The sequence below is a fragment of the Coniophora puteana genome, assembly GCF_000271625.1.
Source record: "Coniophora puteana RWD-64-598 SS2 unplaced genomic scaffold CONPUscaffold_5, whole genome shotgun sequence".
In the NCBI taxonomy this organism is placed as follows: Eukaryota; Fungi; Basidiomycota; class Agaricomycetes; order Boletales; family Coniophoraceae; genus Coniophora; species Coniophora puteana.
In genome coordinates this window covers 821,093-839,135 of record NW_006913057.1, presented here as the reverse complement: position 1 = coordinate 839,135, position 18,043 = coordinate 821,093, and the positions used below count along the sequence as shown (strand labels likewise).

Below are 18,043 nucleotides of genomic sequence, written 5' to 3'. Positions count from 1 at the left end.
TCCTCCTGAGATATCTCTCGGTTTGAATCACTTGTCGAAGCAAGCGGAGCCTAAATAATCGAGACTCCATAAATACAGTACGTAAGATATCCTAAGATACAGCAGACATTGAGAAATATACCACGGGAAGTCATAAAGCTTTATGTAAAGAGCGCCCCTTTTCATCGAGAAAATAAAATCGTAATCGTCATCCAGACCTACTACACCGCACCACGCGCCGAAGCATTACGCGCCGACGCCGCGCACGACCTGGGGATATGTTGCTGCCACAGCCTGTGGAGTGATGGGTCAGTCGAGTCGGATGGGGACACGGAGAAACAGGAAAGCTAAACGTACAGCGAAGAGCTCCGGCGAGCGAATGGCCAGGACCTGTGGGTCTTCGCCGAGGCCGACGAAGCTGGTGTTAGTGTTCGTTAGTGCAACTAGACAACGGAAGATAGATTGGCAGCAGGAAAATTCACATAGTCGACACACCAGCCTCTATCGACGTTCCAAGCGTCAAAGCTAAAAAGACTGTCAGTCCCGCACGGCCACCAAAGAGAAGGACGAGAGGGGAGACGCACAGCACATGAGCCCGATCAAGAACCCAAATATCATTACGGGGGCCGTGTACGAGCCATCCGAGTTGTACGATGGCTTGTCGACTGCGTCGCCATCGTAAGACGGTATCAGATATCCCTCCTGGTCAAGACGCGTGAACTGAAGAAAGAGGCTTACAATGCAAGTAAAGGTAGCTCAGCAGCGCACACAGTAGCCCGACACAATACCCGCCGAACGCGATAACATGGTTCACGAGCGAGTCGTTCACCAGCGCGTCGATGCCTGCACCAAACACCAAACAGAACAATGTACAAGGGACAACGCGCATCAGCGCCACCGCACGAACGAGGACACAGGGGAAGGAAGAACGCACCTCGGTCCTTGAACATCCTCCACGTGTCCTTGGCCGCGCGGACGTACGGCTTACCGTACAGCGCAATCTGGATGTACGCGTAACGGTTAAAGTACTCGACCATACTCTCGAACCAGGACACGAAGCACTCGGCGCAGCACGCGAGGCACCACAGGCAGGCTGTTCCACCACATAATCGCATTCACAATCCCAGTCACAATCGCAATCGCAATCACACACACAGTAAATGTGAACATCCGCGTCCCGTCAGGAGATTCAAGTAGAGGAAGGGAGGGAGGAGACGCACGGTTCCCGTCCTCCTGCGCCGAATTGCGCAGCGCGTTCAGCAAGAGCCGGATGACCTCGAGAATTGTCACGATGAGCGAGCCCATCGCGATCGAGCCGAGCGAGAACGTCGACGCGCGGCCGAACGCGGAGAGCGTCGGGAAGCTCGGCATCCCGCCCATGTTGCTCGGGCCGAAGTAGTACCAGCCTGCCATTGTCATCGTCGACGCAGCCAGTCAAAAATGAGTTCAACGTGCATGGGAAGAAGGATGAAAGTAACGTACAGCCAAAGGGACCGCCGGCCATTGTGGCGAGCGCGACGTTGCCGACGACCTGCGAGTTCCAGATGAAGGAGACGGCCTCGAAGGCGATCACGCCCGCGACCTTGCCGTCCGAGCACGAGTTGCTGCTCTTGCATTCTGCAAGAGTGCCCAATATATAAGCAGCCCAATCCTCGAAACTCAAACAAGACACGACTCACGATCGCTCCCAGTCGACCACTTCTCGTACCTACCACCCAACCGCCCCCGCCGAGTCAGCCAGCGCATCACCCGGGCACAACAACAGCAACAACAACAACGGCGGGGGAAGACACTCACGTAGCGACAGCGGCAAACACAAACACGACGCAGAGCAGCATCTGCACGAACAGGCCCGCGAACGCGACGACGTACACGGCGAGGTGGTGCTTCGACACGTCGAGCACGACCTTGAGCATCAGCGACGCGAACGGGATGCGCTTCCAGATCCCGAAGTACACGAGCACGGAGAGGACGGCGGCGATCGCGCCGATGATCGCGCCCACTGTTCAATACCAGCCATTATCCAACGCGCTATAGTTAGAATTTTGGATGCTGGATGATGAGGAGGGGGAGGGGCGGACCGTATACTTTCATGTAGAAGAGGTACCCTGCGAAGGCGCTGTTGATCAACCCCGAAGATGCGTGTTCAGCGGCGAATCAATCGCTGGACGATGTACAGTAATAAGTAACACGACGCACACGTTAAGCAGGATCGAAAAGATCATTGTGATGTGCAGAATCGCCTTGGTGAAGATGCGCACGATGAGCAGGAAGATGGTGGATATGACGAGGGCTGCGCCCGTGACGGCCAGCAAGAGGTACAGCGTTTGTCTACCGGCGCGCAGCAGAGGCGCGAATTGTGAGCACTCGTGTAAGCACGCGTCATGACCAGGTGGGATGGGAAGGAGAAGCGCACTTGTTGAGCGTAACACCTTTATCGTTCGCATCGTTGAGGTCCTTGCTCAGCCCGCCGTCCTTGATCCACCCATAGATCACCCACGCAGACAACCCGATGAACCCTATAAACTGTGTGCGTCCACAGCACACCGCGTCCACATCCATAGATCAGCTCCACGCGCCCACACTCGACCCAAGAGTGACAGTACACACCTGCGCGAGGAACAAGATCAACACGATCGGGTTCTGCACCTTCTTCTCCGGCTTGAACCGCTGACTCGACCACGGCGACCCAGCGCCGTACCCTCCTCCCCCTCCCCCGCCCCCTCCCGCTCCCTGGTATCCTCCATACGCCGTCTGACTGGGGGGTCCTCCTGCGTACGGCGGCGCGTACGGCTGCGAGAGGCCGGGCTGGTACCCCGCGGGGTCGTTCAGCGGCTGGTAGCTGCCGCGGCTCTGGTCGCCCATCTGGATCCAGTGTCCATTCTTCGTGTCCCACTCGGCCATCGTGCGCGTGAGTGCCTGCGAGTGCTCGTGGGGCTGGGTGTCGTAGAAGTCGATTTGACGCGTAAGAAGAACGATCTGGGGAGCAGAGACAGTGCAAGAGAGGGAAAAGAGAAGGAAGCTCGTTTCTATGTGCGCACTGCGCGTGGAGGGAAGAGCCGTCAAGGGTTTGCAATATTACATATATACGTCCTGCACGCGGCAATCCTTACCCCTTCCTCCTGGCACAGCTCCGTGCACTTCGCTCATCCGCACCCCAGATGGAGATCAAGTGGCAATTCGGCAACTCTCATCACCAGGCTGTACCGCGCCAGACAGACACAGGCAGTACCATACCAGTCTCGCGGACAGCCTGCCGGCCATTATGCATTATGTATACCATCCGCCTATAGGAACGTGTCTTGCTTCCTCTCTGCATCATGGTTTATAACTGGGCTTGAAACTTCATCCCGATGACGGAAATCCAAGTTTCTTTCACGGCCAACAACGACGGGCAGCATCAAAACAAGCACCACAGCGCAAAAATAGAGCCAAGCAAACGAGCGCCCGTAAAGCGCCTGTGCTCCTCTCGACCGCACCGCCACCTCCGGCCCGCGGATCGCGTCGAGGCTTCTCCATTCAACTCACACAGCCGCCTTGAAGTGCTTGACTCACCCATCATCGCATCTCAACACGGAGACCTGAGTATGGAGCCACAGGAGTACTCTCCTCCACAGCGGAACGACCAACACCAGAAATCCGTACCAGTAGATAGTAAGAGAGCAAGAATAACCATTGAATCAGAAGTTGTAGGCGACCGTGGACTCGCATCAGCTCGCGCGCTGAATGCTACGTGTTTTGCTTCGAGTGATCGCCATAGTTAGAATCACAACAAGTTCACGAGAAAACTTGATTTCTCTACTGACCCTGAAGATGTGCTTGAAACATCGCATGTTGAACATGATCGGCCTTGTACTTCAGCCGATAGCCACGCTCCGCGGTATTGGGAACAGGGATAGAATCTAAGAGCTAGCGGGGTCACTAACGTCTACTCACCTCCTAGTCTTCTTCTGGTTTCTGTCGCAGGGAACTGGCTCACAACTGAATGAGCAGCACGTGTTTATCAGCGCGCAGGGAAAGGGTTTCCCAAATCCTACGAAGAGGATGAAGAACGTATGCATTGCGTGTGGTGCAAATGAATGTGATATGTGCGTGCTACAGCGTACATGATGCGGGGCTAGATGTGGACGTGGATGGTAGATGTTGCAAATGATATGAATGACGATGAAACTCGACGCAAAGATGCGCGCTCGGAGACGGCGATATACGAACGTGTGCGCGCTAGAGCGCAAAATGAAGAATAAAAACGCAAACAGGGAGACCTCTCAGCTCCTAGACCATATGGCAGTCGACCACACCCCTCGCCTTGACGCTCGTCGCCGCGTCCTGCCCCTCAAACGCGCTGATGTTGACGCGCTTCTCCAAGAGCAGCGGACCGCGCGTGCCGCGCACACGGAGAAAAGCGAGCAGCTCAGAAGCGAACTTGAAGACGATCGCGTGCGCGCGCTGGTGTCCCCTCCGGTACGCAAACGAGTCATCCGAGTCCAACGAGCTGGAGCGCGAGCTAGAGCCTGAGCTGGACCTAGAGCTGGCGCGCGAGCTATAAACAGACTTTGGAGGAGACGCGGGAAGGGTCCCGCTCCCGCTGCAGGACTCGCGACGACGTGGAACTTCTTCGATCACGTCTTGACTCTTGACAACAAAGAGATCCTCGTCCCCCGCTGAGAAATCCTCGTCGTCAAAGAACGACGCCCCGCTCTCCCCGCCCTCGTCTCCATTCCGGTTGGCAGAAAGGAGGTCAGGCGTAGAATCGACCGCCTCGCCCCATGTCGTCGTTTCTTCAGCATCAGCCGCCCAGTCCGTGATATCGACACTCAACTCGGCCCTCGAGAAGCGCTTAGAGAGCGTTCGCGTCGGTCGTGATGTACGACCGGACGGCGCGAGGAAGTCCGTGAGCCTGTTCGTGCTGCCCACGGATGCGAGCGTGAAGCCGAGATCCGTGCTCGTGCTCACACGCAGTCTGGCGAAGCTGCAGCTGGGGTCCATGGACTCCAGGGACGCGGAGTCGCTGCTCGTGTTCGTGTCGTAGAACGCGGTCTCGTTGAAGTCGTTGGTGCTTGGCGCCTGGAGTAGGAGGCTCGGGACGGGCATTTCGGACGCAGATGTGAATACCGCGTCTTCGTTGGCCTTGGGGGATACATGCAAGCGGTGGTGAGCATGTGGCATACGAAAGCAATCAAGAGTATTGTCAGGGAACGCACCTTGTTCGTGTACCGCGTACCCTCCATATTGATGGTTACAGACCGGATTCTGGGCGACCCGGATTCCGATCCTGACCGCGGCCTGGACACAGAGGCTGGCGCAGGGACAGACAGCGGGGGAGACGGGCAGCGCTGTGCGTCGCCAGATCTAGGAGGAGGCGTCTCGCCGCGCAAGCAGTACCGCTCGTACCAGTCCCCGAGCACGAAGTGGGTGTACGGGTCCATTCCGTCTGTCTTTTTCTCGTTCAAAGTCGATGGGCGAACCTCGCCTCGTCCCGATGTGTCGTGGTTCCAAGTCCACCTCCTTGCCAGCAGCTTCCCCCACCATCCATCCGAATCCCGCTTCTGTATATCAAGCGAGTCGTCAGAGCCGCAAGCGAATACCCGAGATCCCTTTCTGTTCCGTGGAGAATGATAGAGAGAGCTGCCCTCGAGGACGGAAGAGCTAGACCCTGACCCAGAAAGAATGATGAGCTGCCGTTTCCTCCGGCGGTCCCACCAGATGTAGGCGATGCCCGGTACGACTACGCAGAGGAGTATCACGGAGCTGACGATGAGCATCGTCTTCGCTGTCGGGTGAAGCATGGGCAGTGCGGGTCCAGCGGGGTCGCTGCCAGAGGAGGCGGAGGCGAGTATGGGAGCGGGAATGACAGGCATATTCTGCGACATTAGCAGAAGCGTGGAGTCGACGGGAGAGAGCGGGCGCCGAGTTGATGGTTGGGACGACTTGTATGGAGCGAGAAGAAGACGATCAGAGGTGGAGGATGACTTGGAGCAGACTCTTGCGACAACGTGGTGCGGGGACGTGTCCAGAGAGAAACGTTTGAGCTCAGGACATGCGGGACGAGGGAGAGAAAGAAGAGGGAGAACGAGATAACATTAACGTTGCAAAGACATTCAAGTCCGCGGAGGCTGACAACGCTGACGTTGGAATTCCAATCCAGCGCTTGTCCGGCCCGGGAACAGGCCATTGTTCAGAGATCCTAGCCAGCGGCATGGGGGCACGAAAGGACAGTTCCGAACTCTGTCGCATAGAATAAAGAAAGGAGATCAAAGGACGACAGATGAAAAGACTGAACAGTGCCCTAACTCCTAACCCTAGTGTGTGGTCTGCCCAAGTTGATCATTTTTCGTTGTAACCCCCTGACGCTCTCCGCACCCATCATGGCACCAGCAGCCCCCAAAGCAGGAGCACGGAAACGTAATAGAAAACGAAAGCGCAGAGCTTACACCTCCTCTTCTTCCTCGGACGACGCCAGTGACTCCGACTCGAGCGCCGCTTCCGCTGCGTCACCTCAAAAGAAACCACCAGCACCAGCTAAACCCGAAGCGCCCACCGACGACTCTGAAGACTCGGGGAGCTCGTCTGACTCCTCGTCCTCATCAGAAGACAGCGATGAAGACTCGGACGAGGACGCAGGCCAGCTCATAGCCACGCCCGCGGACGCAGCCTCGGCGCCCAAAAAGCCCGCGCGCAGGCCGCGCTCGCCGTCTCCGCCCCCAACCAAGCGCGACATCCCGCCTTTCCTTCCGCCGACCTCGGCACCCGGTGCGGCAGAGAAGGAGCAGGCGCTGAGGGACAACTTTAGGCGGTTCTGGATGGCGAGTATCGCGGAGGGGTTCAAGGATGATCTAGAGGAGATCCGCAAGGTGCGTTTGCTGTGGTGCTCTCCTGTACTCTTCCTATTAACCATTCTGCCATACATAGGAGCCTAATCTGGGGCCGTCGAGGCTGGCACTGCTCATTGACTCGCTCGCGTCGGGTGCGGATGTATTTGGTGCGGAGGGAGACGTAAATGAGATGGAGGTGGTTCTGAACGCGGACAGCTAGTGTTGTATTGTGAGCCACTGACTTATACGCGGATTGTATAAGTTCTAATGCTAATTGAAACGGCAGTTTCCTTGCTCTCATATTTGCTCTGCTTCTCTACTTGGCCAAGAACCGCACCACCACGATGCTCATCCTATAGCGTCTACATCTCAATCGCACTCCTCATGAGCATTAGACTTGACCGTAAGTAGGTACGATATTATAACCCCGCGATTTTAAATGCACCCCAAAAGGCGTCGTCTATATGATGGCCTCACGCCGCTCGCCGTATATGCAGCGCCAATCCTCCGCCGTCACCTTGCTGAACAATACCGAAACTCTTGGAAACCGACACGACCGCGATCGGATCCTCATCAACCCCATTTTGACCTATCTGCGACAGCCCGAGCACGAGACGGTTGACTGCGATAGCGAGGAGAGTAAACCAGATTCCAACCGCAATAGGGAGAAGCTCTCGTTTGATCGGAAACAAGATGAATGCTAGGAGCGTCGAGAAGAATGTACTTGGGCGCAAACCCTAGTCAGTCAAGATAGTATCGAGAGCGCCGGTGCGGAGTTTACCTGAGGTAACACAGAAACGTTCCTTGCGCTATGGTCCGCATGAGGCTCGCGCCGGTCCAGCTCGCGTTCATGACGCGCATGTGGTAGCTAGCGCTCTTTGCGCCGACAAGCAAAACGAGTATAAAATCGAGAACCATCAATGGTATACTGAGACAAGAGTGAGAGATCGAGTGCCCTATCATCCATACGACGAGCGCTTACCACGACACATACTCCATCAGGCTGAGATAGGTGACATCACACAGCCCGTCTTGATCTCCCAGAACTTAGGCGAAAGCGTTCCTGAGTCAGTGGTAAATAATGGACGCTCACAACGTACCTTTACTCATAATTGCGTCGGCTAACGACATCCCTATGAACATTCCGCCGCAAATCACGAAGATAACTGTCACAGGGATAACAACAGCACGATCTATCAGCGGTTATGAGTAAGGGCTGAGAGGCTCGGCCAGCAAACACGGTCACGCACTGAACGAGTAGATAGCGAAAAGGTGATATAAAAGTATGACTTCGTGTCCCCCTTGGTGAGCACTTGCACTGACTTCGCTTATTTTCGAAAGACTGCTGACCTTCTGCCGTGGCCCATGAGATACTCGCTAGAAAATCTTTGGTTCGGACACTACGATGCGATCCATATCTTTTCCTAGTGCTGATTCCACGTGGGAATTTCGAGAGATCATGTTCCTTTGCCATAGCCTTTCGGCCTGTATAAAGACTAGTACCCATTAAAGTTGAGCCTGCAGATAGAAGCTGCTTGCTTCAAGTGTCTCATCCTTCCCCAGCGACATATGTCTTTTCATGTGAACGGAAGCGCCACAGGTATGATAGCGGCAGCAACAGAGGCGGCGGGGTGGGCCGCTCTTGTCGATGCGATGCAGACTTGGACTGCTGTTCAGTATGTTTCCTGTGAGTTTCCGGGTTTAATGTACATGCTCTGCAAATATTCAGCTGCATGCAAATGACTGTCGCATTCATGAAATACAGGCGCGTTCATTACGCTGTATGCTTGGGATTTTTGTGAGTCAATGGTGTCGATGGTAGCCTTCGCTATGTCCCTCAGTTCTGACCACGCCTCTATCAATTGGGCAGTGTTGATGTTCTCTGAAGAGGTGATCATTCAGACTTTGTGCGCATCTAATAGTCCGTACATGCTGACAGCTTTCTATGTATCAGGTCGCTTTATGGGTGAGCGTTTTAGACAAACTCACATTTTTCCATAACAAGGAGCTAAACTTCAACGACCAGGGGACAAGCTTGAAACTTCCGAAATTGCTCTTCTTCTTCGTACGTATGAGTCGTCTCTTGTCCACCACGCATCTTAATGTATAGCAACGCAGAACCGATACTTCTCCATCGCTGCCGGAATATATTGGTTTTGCTGTAAGTGCAGGCATCGCCAACTCTTGTCCTCACGGGCTGTTGCGGGAATGTAACACGGGTTATGAACAGGCAATAGCTCCAGCGTGCCAAAAACATTTACAATGTGAGTTTTCTTTTCCTGACACGACGTGTTGTACATCACTAACTGTGAATAGATGTGAGTCCCTTGCCAACGAAGCACTGACATATGTATGCTTTCTACCTCGCTAATCCATGGCTGCTTGACTCTTGCTTACTACTAGGCCAAGCCTTTGACACGACACTAGCCATCATGTGTACGTTCTCTCTTAAAACACGGAATGATCAGTTACAATCATTCCCATGCGCATGGCCCATGATGTGTAGCCTGAGATCCGACGGACACTCGCTGGGACGTTGGTTACAACGAATAATTTCAACTGGAAAGGCCTCACCCTCGAGAGCGTACTTGGAGCTTTAGCACTCTGGCACCGGCTCAAAAGACCCAAAGGATCCATCTGCGTGTTGTTCGATGATGTCGTGCGAATATTTGAATATTGAACACAGACCGGGTCGATCGGGAAAAGTCGTGATGAGCCTGCTTTTCTGAGTTTTCCAGCTACCAGATTGCGAATATCTAGCTTCAAATGACTCGACGCCACCGCTATAAGACCTTGGGGCTTCACATGCACACGCACACTTGACCATCGTTCACACATGTGTCCCATTTATAGCACCTCAGTACAGCATAAAGGACTGTCCGACTGGTATTTGGACGAGTGTATGATCAAATTACTAAAATATGAAAAGACAAATTCATCTAGCATCAGCCAGGAAGCTGCATAGCGGCGGTCCGCGTGTATTTTTCTAATGGACACTGCAAAAAACATGTACCGTTGGGTTAAGAAGGGTATAAACACGCGCTTGAAGGAAGAAGAAACGAATCCCCGTTTGAATACGTTTTGCTTTGGCTTAAATTTACTGAAAACTCTAAAACGGGTAGGCAGTTGTTAACAGGGAGCCTCGGCGAGATTATATTCGGAGACGTAGGGTGGAGCAGGGGCCTTTGGACGATAACACTGCGGAATGCCTTTCTTCTCATGGCACCGGCGAGCATGGATCATCACTGGCTCAGCCTCAGTTGTTGATTAACAAACCTGAACGGCCGATCATGCGAAACGGCAAGGCAGACAGCACATTGGAAGGTGGAACGGTGAACGATGGCGCAAACGAGTGTCTGCCTCACGCCCAAAATAAAACAGAAGACTGTACCCCGCTGAGCGGAGGGTCCGACTCGATTCTGACACTTGAGCACACTCGACAAGTTCTCCGCAACGTTACAATATATAACCCGATAAATATCCTTTACTACAACCCGATGGTATAGAACATGCAAATCCCATGGTATTGTCTCCTCAACTCCTTCCTTCATATTATTCCGTCGTCCTCACCCGGAGGCGTCGAAACCGTCCGACTGTACCCCGCTCAAGGGCAGAAAGTGACGGTGTAGTCGGTGCTGGCGCTGTACGCGCAGGTCCAGAGGGCGGTGCCGGAGGACTCGTCGTAGGCGTACGCGTACGAGTTGGGGCAGCTGCTCTTGAAGTAGTCGTAGTGCGCGACGCCGGACGGGGGGCACGTCGCGGCGGTGTTGTGCGAGCCCGAGCAGCAGTTGGCGGAGTCGGCCTGGTTGCCGTCGAGGTTGGCGTAGCAGGCGGACTTGCAGCCGACGACGGCGCCCGAGCTGTCGGTGGGGCCGGCGATGTCGGAGGGGCCTGGATGATAGGCGAGAGGTTAGGATGGAGAAGGAAGTGGTGTAGAAAAGGGAGGGAGGGAGGAGACGTACAGTTGGGGTTGAGGTCAACCGGGCACGAGGCCTGCGAGCAGCCGGCGGTGTTGTCGATGGCCATGGGGATGTTGAAGCCGTCGACGAGGGAGACGTCGTAGTAGTCCATGTTGTTGGCGTTCAGGGTGAACTCGGCGAGCGAGGCGGGGGGGACACCGGGGTCGGTGCACAGGAGGCCGCCGTTGCAGCCACCGTCAACGCAGGAGTTGGGGCCGGGGTTGGTGCTGAAGTCGCACTCACGGCGACCCCAGATGCGACCGGCGGTCCAGTTGTCGGGGACGTCGAAGGTGACGGTGTTGCCGGAGTCGGCCTCCCAGCCGGTGGCCTGCGCGGGGGCGTCACCGGAGCCGGTGTAGAGCTAAAAACGACAGGATCAGCACAGGAAAGAAAGCGAGTCTTCAAACGGAAACTTACACCGGGCCAGACGGTGTACGAGCACTTGTTGGTGACGGTGATGGAGCGAGCGGCAGCGCCGGACGCGAGAGCGAGGGAAGCAGCGACGATGGCAGTCTTCATCATGATGAATGAGTAGGAAGGTTGTGAGAGAGGTTAAGAGACAGTTGAGAGTGGAACTGTGTTCTGAAGTTCTGAGGCGAACTGGCAAGGCCTTTTATACGAATTTCGTACCATGACCGAGTTGCTAGAGAGGTTGCAATCGCAAGGCACGGCGGTGCATGGGGAGGCGTAGTGTCTGCTGGCAAAATAGCTTGGCGCGGCGGGGCCACGAAGCCAGGCACAATTCTGTATGGGTGACATTGAGTTGACATAGAACGACGTCAACGCTAACATATGCTTCTCGGGGAACGAGCACAGGAACCTTGGGATGTTATCATCGCCCTCGATCGAGCAGGGGCGCTACCGAGGTTATTGTCGACCACCTTGGTTCGACTATGAGTACTCCACCGATCGAGATGTTGGAGTGAAGACCGCAGCGATGTAGCGATCCCTTTGTTCTGAGCGTAGGGTCCACCAAGGGTCCGTGAATGGCGACTCCACCTCAGGAAGCATCCGCAGCGCAATGCCAGCTCAAGACGACTGGGAGAGACATGGATGTTTGCGAGGTGTTGGGGCGAGCATCGTCATGGTGTCTCGACGGTCGCGCTCTTGGCCTCTTGGCCTCTTGGCGTTGAGGGTACACGGTGATGGATGATTCGCGTCTTTTGACAGACCCCACGGAGTGACAGAACCCGTTCGGCGTTAGAAACGACGTCATTAGGCACATCTTTAGCCAAAGAAGTCGTATGAGAGCCTCAAAGCTGAACACCAGGAGATACCAGGCGGCCAAAGAACAAAGGAGATTGGTACTGAGGACATCTAGGGAGAGGTAGTCATCGCGCCAAGACGTTTTCTAGTCCAAAATAGGCCAACGAAAGATGCAACCAGCTTCCGAACCCCGAACGTTCTGCGTCGCACCCATGTGCCGCGGAGTTTGAAACGTTAGCTTGCCGGCCCCACTCCAACGCGGTGGGGGCACGATAGCTCGCCGGCGTCTGCTGTGCTGTGTGCTCTTGGTGCGCTCTGTCTGTGATCTATGAAGGTCAAATGATGATGCCAGCGTACGTTTCAGCTTGTTTCATTGAAAGCTAGACGTGAACTGAGGCGAAAAGTGTCTGCAGACCACAAGTGCCAGCACAAATTCTTGTCTGACACCTCCGAAGAGCTCCGAAGTCTTCGTCGCGGTTGCAAGTCCATCACCGAAGACTGCCTGTAGTCAACTGATAGCCCTCCGACGGGCTTTGACCGTTTTCTGTATAGGCGACCATGTTCTTCAGTGTTCGCTCGCGTTCGATACCCTGATGCCGAGGGTGTCGACATTTTATGAAGGCGCCCTCATGGGCGAACAAGGTATCCACGAAACGACTATATTAGAAAAGATCGCGCACAAACATCGGGAAACTGTTTACGACGACCTAGTACAAAAATCGTTGAATTGGGTGAACAAACGCGAGACGGTACGTCGCTTCCACACACCAGACGCCCCAACGTCTGCATCAGGTCTTCGGAGCGATGGATAACGACATGTGTTCAACGAGATCCGGGATATCTTTGTAACCAAAGCTATCTTGTTCCAGCTCGCCCAGGAGCTCAAAGATCACCGCCGTCCGAAACTCGGGGTTATAGAACGGTAACGGAATGTCCACGCAAAACTGCAGATGGGGAACATCGGTGTGCGTAGCCAGAATCGTCTCCGTCCAGGGGATGAACGTCGTAGGCGGACCCCATTGCACGCGGAGGCTGGGCGTAAACACGGGACGGCCCTGTGTGTTCCAGAGCTTTACGAAGGACGGGCGCATGGATAGGCACGGGCGAGGGCGCGTGTTTTGCGCTGCGCTCCAGGCGCGCCAGTATGTCTCTAGAATCGGCATGAATGAGCGAAGGACCTCGGCGGGGGTAGCGTTTGTCGGCAGGTCTGAGGGGATCTGGCGGACGCTCACGAGGACTTTGGCATGGGCCGGGACGTTTATGCAGGACACAAAGGCGTTGCAGCGTTCGACGGTGTCGAGCAAGCATAGCTCCCTGAGGCGTGGCAGGTCCACGAGAGGTAGATCCGTGAGCGATGTGTCGTCCACTGAGGGTAAGGCACATTTCAGTGTCAAAACCTGGAGGTATGGTAGGACTCCAAGGACTCCAAGTAAGGTCGGCAGATCTCCCGTGGACTGTCTTGAAGAGAAATGCAGCATGTGCAAGTTCACTGGAATCCCGTTCCAGAGCGTGTTGCACCCGATGAGGTTTAGATAGAGAACCGTACGCGGAAAATGGGGCGGAAGCCGGATGACAGACAGATCTCCCGTCGGACCGCGGGGAGGATTGCAAGTGAGAAACACCAGACTAGCCGCATTCCGTAGCAGATCACCGAGCACTTGGCAGTTGACGTTCGTACACCTAGTCAGATATCGCAGCTCTAGGACGCGCGGCATGTGCCAGCCGAGCAGGGTGTACCTGCGGTCACTGATTCTAGCCCCGTTGCTTCTCGGCGCCGCCGATCTATCCCAGTGCACATGAGACGGCCCAGTCTCGACGAGTATCCCGACGTTCCCAGCCGCGGACCGCAGAAGCACCGCCTCGACCATGTCGTAGCTCCACCTCAGAGAGACGTTCCGCCAAAGCGCCGGTGTATAGATAGCGGTGTAGCGCCACTGCCTGCAGACGTGCGTGATGACCGACATGAGCTGCGCGCTGTCAGGGCGTGGGGACCGTGAGCTGCGCTGCTCAAAGGCCCAGTCGAGATAGTCTTTGAAGATCGCGATCAGGAGCGTGCGAGGGAGTACAGTGGCGGGGACGTTCCATTTGCGCTGGGTGAGTGCAGCCAGCGAACTTGAATGGAGGGGCGGCGGAAGCTGGCTAGGGTACAGTGGCACCGGTGCTCGCAAAGCCATGGGGGAGGATGGGTAACGTGGAGAGGGAGTGAAGGGGGATGGAGGCAGTGGTCCTACCAAGACGGCGCGCATGGTATTGCTTAAGTATCGTAGATATTAGAACAAGGTGCGCCTGAGATGGCGTCAGAGGCAAACACGAGACCAGACTAAGATGGCGTCAGATGGTGACTAGACACAAGAAACATGCCCGAGATGGCGTTAGATGTGGATACGGCATCGCGCTACTGGTCCCAAGATGACACACGTGGCTCGAGTCGTTGTATTTATGTCCTTTGTACTCGAGTCCATCTTCCGGTTTGCTTTGTGAGTCGTGAACAAGGTTTGTTAGGGAGGGTCGGCTTTCGGTCCGCTTGGCTGCACGTGTTTTTCTCTGGGTGTTCGTAGCAAAGTACGCCTGTAGTGTCGACGGCGAACAAGGTGAGTGAACCGCTACAATTTCCGAGTCCAATGTCACGCGTCAACTCTAGAGATCGCTCGAGACATGTCGGAGTCCTAGAGTCAGAGTCAACCGTCAACGCGTCAACGCTTCAGCACATGTTCACGAGTGGCGGAGACTTGAAACTCCGGTGGCAAATTCCGTGACGGCGAGGCGCCGTCATTTAGCCCAACGCTTGTGCTCAGCGCTGAGAGTACTCAACGTCAACGCGGACCTAAACACAATGTCGACCGTCTGCCTGGGCAAGTAGATCAGCTTATCGTACAGAAAATGCTTATGTTGCAGGATCTTGTGTCCACTTGTGGCGGCGAACATGCCACTGACGTTTAATGTGACATATGCAGCAGTCGTCCTTGGTCATCAGGTTCTGGCCTTCTGCGTCGATGAACACCGATAAACAACGGAGGGTGAGAGCTAAAAGTATTCATTGGACCGGTGATTCTGAGTGGGTTTCTCGCGGATCTAACTCAAAGGATCATCCGATAGGCGTAATAGCATCGAGGCACCCGATGCTACCGGCGGAGCACACCGTCAGCGCGTGGCCGATGTGTGAGTTTACGTACTTCAGGGTTTTAGCAACAGCTTCTAAGACGCACCATCTCAAGGTACTGGTGGTCATGTAGTTGCCAACGTTTGTGTACTTGATCTGCTCCCCTGAATCCAGCAAGCAGAAGTTCCATTCCTCGAGCAACACGGTGCAGCTATCTCGTCGCTGAATACAAAGTCCCCAGAGGGCACGTACTTGGCTTTTCGTCTTTCACGGCTGTGCAGCAGCGTCTTCTCCATGTCCGACATGCGCCCACCATCAAACTAAGGCGCCGGCGGGGTCGGTGCGATGATACCAGCGGCAGGTCGGGGCTGCACGCTTCCCCGGCGTGCTCATCTCCCGTGCATCAACGTTGAGCTAAGCGCGGGCATTGATAGCCTTCGTGGTAAGGCACGATCAAATATGTCTCGAGCTCCCGCATTTAAAAAAGCGATTTTGTCTTGGAGAGTATCGACATCTTTTTCTCCTCACATCCTCGACTTCTCGGTCTTTCGTCGCTTCAACGAAGCTTCCCTTCCACTCCTTCACCAAGTCGCTCTTTATTGGTTCTCACAAAACTCCCAACAAACCCGAGTAAACATGTTCGTATCCAAAACTCTCGCTTTCTTCGCCCTCGCCGCTACTGCCAACGCCGTCGCCATCCCCGTCAACCTTGCCACTGCCGATGCGCAATCAAGCCCGTCGTACATGTCTGGTGTTCAGACCGGTGATGGTGCGTTCATTTCAAACTATGTTGCGCCCGCATTCGCATACCTAACGCGCCAATGGCGCGACATAGCGACCTGGTACCAAACCGGCCTGGGCGCATGCGGCGTCGTGAACAAGAACACAGACTTCATCGCTGCGGTCTCGCACTCCCTGTTCGACACCTACCCTGGCTACAGCGACGGGAACCCGAACGATAACCCCGTCTGCGGGAAGAAGATTAACATGCACTGTTAGTCATTTCTTCGCTTTCTTTTTAGATCAATCGAGCATGAGTCATGGCATGGTACTAATTGAATTACCCAGATGGCGGAAAGAGCGTGGCCGTCGAGGTCACGGACCGCTGCACGGGGTGCGCGACGACGAGCCTCGATTTATCTCCCAGCGCATTCCAGCACCTCGCTTCGGAGTCTGCCGGGCGCCTCCACGGTATGACCTGGGAGTGGGCTTAAGCTTGTTCTCGTCTGGAAGCACTGCAGTTGTCAGCTGTTCGATTGCTATAGGTATTTATTTCGCGTGAATGAAGGTGTTTTGAGTTTAATGCTGGGTTACTTGGTATATACACGATGCTGTTGTATTATGCCAGTGTGTAATCGGGACATATGTCTTTCGGGATTTGGTATATTAAGATGGACGTTTCGATTTTCTGTCGCCGCGAGATAAATTGGTCAAAGGTTTAGGAACATCATAAAAGGAAAGGCAAAGCAGTTCATATTGTTGTACGTTCTGATAGCCACCACCACTCGATTCCTGTCCGAGGTGAGTTCTGCAATCCTTGACATTCAGTGGGTTCAGTGGTTGTAGGTATAGACCACTAAAGCGAAGCAAGCCATCACAATTAGCACATACTTCCGCCCAACACAAAAAGGGACCTACCCGTGCTACCCACATTGCCCGAACCACCGATCTGGACCGTGTTGCTCGCCGCCTGCCAATTATGAGGCCCGTCACCGGCGTTCGAGAAAAAGTTCGACTCGGAGCGGGAGTTATTACCATCCGATCCTGGATAGACGCGCTCGTTGACGACGGTGCCGTGTCTATCAGCGTTAACGTGGTATGCTACATGCGACACATCCTTTAGTATGTTATTTAGGCAGGGACAAACAACGGAATACTTACTGCTTCCAACATTACCGCGTCCGCCGCGTTGGACCGTTGCGCCGGCAAAGGCCGGCCCATCAAAGGCGGGGAAGGTGCACCCGTAGACAAGCCCGTTGCCTACGATGTTGACGGAGCCGTCGGGGCCATGGAAGATGCCGCCTTCGCCTTGAGCTCGAGTATAGGAATTAGCGCCGCGTTGGTTGTGGCTCTGGTTACCACTCTGGTTCTGGGTGCTGGGCGGGGACGTGCGCGGAGACTGCGGTGGAGAGTTCGTCTGGCGGGTACTTGCGCCGGTGTTTGCAGCTTGCGCTGCTGGACGGGGCTGGGATGCGGCTTGAGGTTGAGGTTGAGAGCGAGCCTGAGGCTGTGCTTGGAGAGTAGGTGTTTTGTTCGTCGGGGCGGACGCAGTCGAAGAAGACGCGGTTTGACCACGACTCGGAGCCTTGGGCTCGCACTTGCAGCACCTGCTGGATGGTACTGCGGAGCTGATGTCACCTGCCTGGTCGCCGCGTGTCTCCGTGCTGTATGAAGGAGGAGAAGTGCATCAGGAAAACCCTGAGTGTAGATTTTCTGAGAAATTAGCAGATATCTCTGGGATTTACTAGAGATCTCAAGAAACGCCGATTCCTTAACAATCCATGGTCCCCTATGAATAAACAGACGGAAAACCTCAGAGATCCCAACCATTTCCCATCGATTTGCGAAGAACGGAAAACAATTATCATTCGCCGGAAATATAATGTAGTGTAAACATTGGTGATATTAGGTAATGAACGAGGACGTCTGACGAGGTGGGAGATACATACAAGAATGTAATGCACTAATTAGAAGGATAGAAATGAGAACAGAGCGATAGGAGTATAATAAACAGATGAGCAAAGATGAGAAGAGAGCGGGAAGGGAATACACAACGTCGGCGAAGGAAGCTGTTGTTTACTCATCTGGGATGCTGTTCCACTGGTCGTCGGTGATCAGCTCAGATGCAGCTAGAATCTGTTCTGAAGCTGCCGTGACGTTGGTTTGAGAATGAGAGTCTTCGATCCCCCTATAAGCAACATTAGCACTGGAGTCGAAGAAAAGAACAAATACTGCGCTGAATAAAACGACGTACATGGCAAAGCGAT

The 18,043-nt window shown here is 54.6% G+C and overlaps 8 protein-coding genes across 8 annotated transcripts; 4 read left to right on the top strand and 4 right to left on the bottom strand.

Annotated features, from left to right (window-relative positions):
* Window positions 1-20: 20 nt before the first annotated feature.
* On the bottom strand, window positions 21-3,017 carry CONPUDRAFT_122409 (DUF580-domain-containing protein). Its single transcript, XM_007769575.1, has 14 exons — window positions 2,590-3,017; window positions 2,396-2,505; window positions 2,179-2,310; window positions 2,061-2,098; window positions 1,777-1,981; window positions 1,659-1,687; window positions 1,462-1,596; window positions 1,200-1,385; window positions 914-1,072; window positions 718-822; window positions 564-644; window positions 462-504; window positions 337-397; window positions 21-273 (listed from the first exon to the last, which is right to left on the bottom strand). Exons 1-14 carry the CDS (start codon window positions 2,881-2,883, stop codon window positions 226-228), a joined length of 1,626 nt encoding a protein of 541 aa, XP_007767765.1. The 5' UTR covers window positions 2,884-3,017; the 3' UTR covers window positions 21-225.
* Window positions 3,018-4,104: 1,087 nt separating this feature from the next.
* CONPUDRAFT_143526 (uncharacterized protein) lies at window positions 4,105-5,920 on the bottom strand. Its single transcript, XM_007769574.1, has 2 exons — window positions 5,181-5,920; window positions 4,105-5,106 (listed from the first exon to the last, which is right to left on the bottom strand). Exons 1-2 carry the CDS (start codon window positions 5,847-5,849, stop codon window positions 4,252-4,254), a joined length of 1,524 nt encoding a protein of 507 aa, XP_007767764.1. The 5' UTR covers window positions 5,850-5,920; the 3' UTR covers window positions 4,105-4,251.
* A 424-nt stretch (window positions 5,921-6,344) lies between these two features.
* CONPUDRAFT_89449 (uncharacterized protein) lies at window positions 6,345-7,011 on the top strand (the record flags this gene model as incomplete). Its single annotated transcript, XM_007769573.1, has 2 exons — window positions 6,345-6,830; window positions 6,889-7,011. The coding sequence occupies 2 exons, from the start codon at window positions 6,345-6,347 to the stop codon at window positions 7,009-7,011; spliced, it is 609 nt and encodes a 202-aa protein (XP_007767763.1).
* Window positions 7,012-8,360: 1,349 nt separating this feature from the next.
* CONPUDRAFT_72276 (uncharacterized protein) lies at window positions 8,361-9,471 on the top strand (the record flags this gene model as incomplete). Its single annotated transcript, XM_007769294.1, has 7 exons — window positions 8,361-8,478; window positions 8,557-8,589; window positions 8,662-8,712; window positions 8,771-8,856; window positions 8,902-9,055; window positions 9,108-9,109; window positions 9,298-9,471. 7 exons carry the CDS (start codon window positions 8,361-8,363, stop codon window positions 9,469-9,471), a joined length of 618 nt encoding a protein of 205 aa, XP_007767484.1.
* A 924-nt stretch (window positions 9,472-10,395) lies between these two features.
* On the bottom strand, window positions 10,396-11,272 carry CONPUDRAFT_152807 (thaumatin-like protein; the record flags this gene model as incomplete). Its single annotated transcript, XM_007769572.1, has 3 exons — window positions 10,396-10,682; window positions 10,754-11,111; window positions 11,168-11,272. 3 exons carry the CDS (start codon window positions 11,270-11,272, stop codon window positions 10,396-10,398), a joined length of 750 nt encoding a protein of 249 aa, XP_007767762.1.
* A 1,472-nt stretch (window positions 11,273-12,744) lies between these two features.
* CONPUDRAFT_152806 (uncharacterized protein) lies at window positions 12,745-14,130 on the bottom strand (the record flags this gene model as incomplete). Its single annotated transcript, XM_007769570.1, has 1 exon — window positions 12,745-14,130. The coding sequence occupies one exon, from the start codon at window positions 14,128-14,130 to the stop codon at window positions 12,745-12,747; it is 1,386 nt and encodes a 461-aa protein (XP_007767760.1).
* Window positions 14,131-14,773: 643 nt separating this feature from the next.
* Window positions 14,774-15,627, top strand: CONPUDRAFT_81562 (uncharacterized protein). The gene is made up of 3 exons (XM_007769341.1): window positions 14,774-14,973; window positions 15,040-15,115; window positions 15,172-15,627. The coding sequence occupies exons 1-3, from the start codon at window positions 14,905-14,907 to the stop codon at window positions 15,222-15,224; spliced, it is 198 nt and encodes a 65-aa protein (XP_007767531.1). The 5' UTR covers window positions 14,774-14,904; the 3' UTR covers window positions 15,225-15,627.
* Window positions 15,628-15,779: 152 nt separating this feature from the next.
* CONPUDRAFT_81561 (plant expansin) lies at window positions 15,780-16,444 on the top strand. The gene is made up of 3 exons (XM_007769340.1): window positions 15,780-15,825; window positions 15,892-16,050; window positions 16,125-16,444. The coding sequence occupies exons 1-3, from the start codon at window positions 15,801-15,803 to the stop codon at window positions 16,268-16,270; spliced, it is 330 nt and encodes a 109-aa protein (XP_007767530.1). The 5' UTR covers window positions 15,780-15,800; the 3' UTR covers window positions 16,271-16,444.
* Window positions 16,445-18,043: the final 1,599 nt, after the last annotated feature.